Source organism: Stegastes partitus, unplaced genomic scaffold, assembly GCF_000690725.1.
Source record: "Stegastes partitus isolate 25-593 unplaced genomic scaffold, Stegastes_partitus-1.0.2 Scaffold872, whole genome shotgun sequence".
Taxonomy (NCBI): Eukaryota; Metazoa; Chordata; class Actinopteri; family Pomacentridae; genus Stegastes; species Stegastes partitus.
In genome coordinates, this window is record NW_007578603.1 from 128,479 (window position 1) to 133,995 (window position 5,517).

The following is a 5,517-nucleotide window of genomic DNA, read 5'->3' on the forward strand; positions in this document are numbered from 1 at the left end:
TAAAATTCCACAACTTTAGCAGAAGACCACATGTTGTCGGTGGAGTTCAGTGGTTCTGGTGAACTGGGACAGAAACGGGCTCAAAGACCGACGCTGTTGGACTGCCGCTCAGCGATCACGCCAAGAAGAAATAAAAGTGATGGCAGCACGAACGCAGCTCCTCCTGAAGCTCAGCAGCTTCTTGTCAACAGTTCAGAAGGCGTGTCCCGTTATGAAGCTCGTTACTGTCTGACAGAAACGTTGAAACTCGTTTTGATGCTGCAAATTTACCGTTAAGTCTGTCATGAGCTGCCTCAACATTNAAACTTTGTTCATCTGTGAGAGAAAAATAGATAAAAGTTTTCAGAAAAGCTCTAATTTTTCTGGCCAAAACCAAAAACAGCAAAAGAAACAGCTGATGAGTAAAAAGTTCTGCGTCAGAACTTATTCAATAAGTTGCTCCTGTCTCTTTAAGAACCACTTCCTGAAAGGCTCTGATTGGTCAGTTGGGCTGACGAACGTGAGGAAATGTTGTCTACATACGGTAACACCAGATCTCTGGGTTTCAAGGTGGAGTTTTAATAGAAGCAGCTCCAGCAAGAGAATAATGTCGGACTGAAAGGAAACTTTTTGTTTAAATTAGCAGCATTATGCAAATGAGCTACGCTGTGATGTCGATGAGTAACAAAAGAAAAGCCTGAACTTTAAAATGAGGTGTTTCAGGCAGGTAAAGAGAGAATGACTCAGTTTTATGTGGACTTTAAGTTGGTTTGCAGATCTTTTACATGCATAAAAAAAGCAAGAACTCCCTAAAACAAAGAGAAAACCCCAAAAAGCAGAACTTTAATATTTACTAAAAATAACTGTTAGCGTAGCTGCAGCTCTGTGTCGTACACCTGGGAAGTTATTTGAGGGTCAGAACATTTATCGGTGGTTGCAGACATATTTAACTCCTCTGATCCCACATTGGCTCCTTCCTGTTCCCCTGCAGAGCCTCGAGAGCCCGCCCAGGCAGCCTGGACCCCAGATGTGAAACCTGAACCAGTTCTAAAGCGAGTCCAGGTGTCGGTGACTCAGCGCCTCCTCGGCGTGCACACGGCTTCACTTAAACGCTGCAGCCAAGGAAGCTTGTAGAATGTGTTTTTTTTTTTCTACATTTTCTTTTAAATCGTTCTCCTTCCAGTTAATCTGCTGGATCAGACGCTTCGGTTTAACCTGATCACAACCAGGTGGGGTTTTAAGGTTTAAACTAAACAAGCTGTGGGTTCGTTTAGGGACAGACGGAGCTGAAGATGAAACTCACCTTCATCAGGTGCTTGTTGACCCATTTAGTGAAAGTCTTCTTCTGAACTCGGTCCCGTTCATCTGCAGAAACACAAACCGGAAAGAAGTTCTGTTTAATCAGCCGTTTGACAAAACAAACACCGAATCGTGTGTCATCCAGGAAACACGCCGTTTGCATTAAATGATGCATGTTATGAAAGTCAGCTTCAAGAAACACGAAGACAGACTCGCTTTAGAAAGACAAACAAGTTTGTTTTTATTTAATCAGACAGCAGAAATGAACACAGAAACTTTAAAACAATGATTCCCAAACCTTCTAGTGTGTGATTTCTTCAAAATCGAGCAGAGTCACATGTTGCTTGTCCAGCTAGCTGAAGGCTAAATGTTCCTTCTCGTGGTTTATTTTAATAAATCATAGAAGCCAAGTAGTTAAATTAACTTAAAAAAGTGGAGAAAGTCTGTGTTGCAGAAAATGAAAACACATTTTTCTTCTTTTCTCATCGCTGCTGTGTTGAGTTTCACAGTCAAATGTGTGAAATAAATGCAAATGCAGGCGACTCTTGTTCAGGTTTTTATTCCCGACACAGAAAATCCAGAGTCCCGCTTTACTGGAAACCACAAGCAAACCTTCTCCATGGTACCAGAAGAACACTTAGTCGGGTGTAACAGCTCCAGAGAGGATTTGCACTGAAGGTTTCTGGTGAGGACTTTGGGTTTGGCACCGAATGAATGCAGCGAGAAACTTGGTTCTGGACGTTTAGCTCCATTTAAAATTCCACAACTTTAGCAGAAGACCACATGTTGTCGGTGGAGTTCAGTGGTTCTGGTGAACTGGGACAGAAACGGGCTCAAAGACCGAAGCTGTGGGCCGACGCTGTTGGACTGCCGCTCAGCGATCACGTCAAGAAGAAATAAAAGTGATGGCAGCACGAACGCAGCTCCTCCTGAAGCTCAGCAGCTTCTTGTCAACAGTTCAGAAGGCGTGTCCCGTTATGAAGCTCGTTACTGTCTGACAGAAACGTCGAAACTCGTTTTGATGCTGCAAATTTACTCTTAAGTCTGTCATGAGCTGCCTCAACATTTTGGTTGTTTTATGGATGTTTTTTTTAAACAGTTCCATGTTTTTTTTTTTACTGCAGATTTACTATTAAATAACAGAAAATATCCCATTTCTCACACATGTACAGCATTAAATAATAACTAATGTCATGTTTCGATTATAGATTCAACATTAAAAAAATTAAAATGTCCAGTTTTCTAACAACAGATTTTTTGTTTTCTTTGTTTTTACTACAAACACAGTAATTAACAGAAAAACTCTGAGTTTCCACCAGAACATTTATTATTGTTTTATGGATTTATTTATGTAGAAGATTTGCAGTTTTTTGTTTTTTTTTTTTTACTGTAGATTTACTATTAAATAACAGAAAATGTCGTGATTTTATTTTGTCTTTAATTTTTTATTTATTTTTTTTACTGCTAATTAAAGCAAAATTTTCATTTTAAAATTACAGCACAAAGTCTGTTTTATTCAGTATTTTTACAGAAATATTAAACATGTAAAAAAAATTTAAATCACAAAAGATTAGTCTCATTTTTATGACAAGTTATTCACGTGTCGCTGTCAGTACATCATTAGTTAACAGAGAAAATAATTGTTTTTTTATCGTCAAATATTAGCAGAATTGTCTTTTTTTATTTTCAGTAGGTGAACCATAAAATCATTTTCTGTTCATTTTTAAGTTATTTTATGGATTTTGCAGTTTTTATTCTCGAGATTTGTCATTAAAATACAGAAAATGTCCTATTTTTTTAATTTCTTTTACTGTGAACACAGTGTTACATAAATAAACTCATTTATTTATAGTAATAACACAGCGTCTGTTTACTGTCATTCTTTAGATTTATTTCGGTGCTCATCAGAGGAAGCTCCACTAAATCATCCCTGACATCCTCCAGATCTGCATCTCTGCACAAACATGTTCCGCCTCGCAGGACCGTCGTGTTTTGGTTTTGATTTCACCGTCTGATTACTCTCACATACCTGCAGACACTTAAACTTCATCAAGCGTGCACCTTTATCTGTTTGCTCCGGTGCAGCGACGGAGGCCGCCAGACCAGACCAGACAGTGAAAGTCTCTTCTGGTTTCCTGCCACAGCGCTCGATTGTTTCATGAGGATCAAAGCTCAGAAGAGCAGAAGTGACCAGATAAAGAGGGAACAGAGGAGCCAAAGAGGACGCCGTCTCGTGGCGCCGACGCCCTGCTCCGGGTGGCATCACGCCCATGAGTCACCGCGACACTCATGACTGAACAGAGAAGTAAAGAAAACGCTCAAAAACAAGAAAAATTAATCGCACTTGATCATGAGGGGGTGACTCTGCATGCAAGCTGTGATAGAAGCTGGACGTACGTCTGCAGGAGAACAGCTGCTCAGAGCTCCTACAAAAGGCTGAAAGCTGCACTTAACATTCCAAAACCTGAACTGGCGAAAACGTACGAAAAGCAAACTTCACTGATCCCTCCAACAAATAACGGGTTTGCTCGGCTGACTCGCGGAGCCCCGAGCAGCAGATCTGATCCTTTCATCCCCGAGTCAGAGGTGAGGTGTGAGATATCAGGTGTCCTGAATAAACACCTTTGAAGGAATCATCCGTCAGTCTGCTGCCAGAAAACACCACAAAACACCAACCGCACGCCAGAAGCACTCCAACGAGACGTCACATCAAGAGCTGCAGCGATTCATCGATTAGTCGTCGGTGTTTGGACGATGGATGAATCATTCTGAGCGGTTTTAAAGAAAGAAAAAGGCAAAACTCTTTGATTCTAGCTTCTTAAATGTCAATATTTCTCATTTATTTCCTCTTCTGTCACCTGTGTTGGGTGATTTTAAAGCAAAATAAGTAAAAATTCTCCAAATCCAGCCTCTTAAATGTGAATATTTCTCATTTCTTTCCTCTTTTGTGACCAGAATCTGAATATCTTTGTCATTTCGAGCTTTTTTTGTTCAATTTTCTACCATTTTGTGACGTTCAAAGGCTAAAAAGTGATTAAATAATGCAGAAACTGATCAGCAGGTTGATTGACGACGGACATAATCGTGCAACAGGTTGTTCTCCTTTTTGAAAATACAGAATGAGGAGCTTCAATCAGCTCTTCTGGTTTTTTTTAAATCAAGTGCAGTTCTTTTTTTTCTCACAATAAACTCTGAAAACATTGTTCATTAACTGACGGATGACTTAAAAACTGCACATTTTCCACTATAGATGCAACTTTTACCACCACAAAGATGTTTTTTTTTTCACAACAGATGAAGCCTTAAAATACAGAAAATGTCCTTTTAAATAAAAATTCGTGCTGCAAAATTGATCATTTGTGGCGTCGAGCAAATTTGGGCGTCTGCGCCTCGGACCAATAAAAGGAGGAAAAGATGTGACACATGGAGGGGTGTGTCCCGTCCCATTGGAGGGAGGCAGGCGACCACTGAAGCCACGACTCGACTCTGCAAATTCGCACGTTTCGCTGCTTTAATTCTGCCTCATGATAAAGAATATCGAGACGAGAGGAGGATGCAGGGACTGTACCTTTCCTGCAGTCGGTGGCCCTGAGCCTGCTCTGCTGGTACGACTCCTCTATGAAAACGCCGTCGCTGCTCACGCTGTCGGACGAGTAGGTCCTGAAGCTCGGCTGCATCGCCATGCTGCCCTCGGCCTCTGAACTCTGCTGCTGCCTGTCGCTGCTCTGCTTCAGTGGGAGTGTTCACACCACCGCTTCAGTTCCTGGTCTGACTCCCTTTTTCCTCCCTTTACTCCATTTGCTGCATCTGACAGTCGCTGCAACTCTTCTTTCCGTGTTTTTTTTTCCTTTCTTTCTTTCTTTTCCTTTCGCCAGCTCTTGCAAAATGCCTGCCTGCGGGCTACGATGTCAGAAGCTGTCATTCAGCCCGTGGAGGAGGAAGACTGTGACCCACCCTCCTCCTCCTCCCTCCAGACCACACCAACACACCCAACAGCAGCCGAGTGGCTCCGACAGAAAACGTCCAAGTGCAGCTTTGTGGTTTGATTTCTGCTTGTTTTTCAGCGTGTAACAGAATTAAAGCATGTGATGAACAACCGTTACACAACCAGCATTTATACAAGCTTTGGTGCAACAGACACGACTTTGTTAGCAGTTTGTGATCAGAGCAATTCTCTGGTATTTTACAGATAATCCCAATTAACGAGTAAAATCTGAGAAAAACTCTTAATTTCCACGT

General features: G+C 41.5%; 1 protein-coding gene across 1 annotated transcript in view; it reads right to left on the reverse strand.

Moving 5' to 3' along the window:
* Positions 1-312: 312 nt before the first annotated feature.
* LOC103365768 (uncharacterized) overlaps positions 313-5,517 on the reverse strand; it is a 118,625-nt gene continuing 113,420 nt past the window's right edge. The window contains exon 5 of the mRNA XM_008293302.1: positions 313-1,344. Within this exon, the coding sequence (XP_008291524.1) occupies positions 1,250-1,344 (95 nt within the window). The 3' untranslated portion in view covers positions 313-1,249. The remainder of the gene's footprint in view (positions 1,345-5,517) is intronic.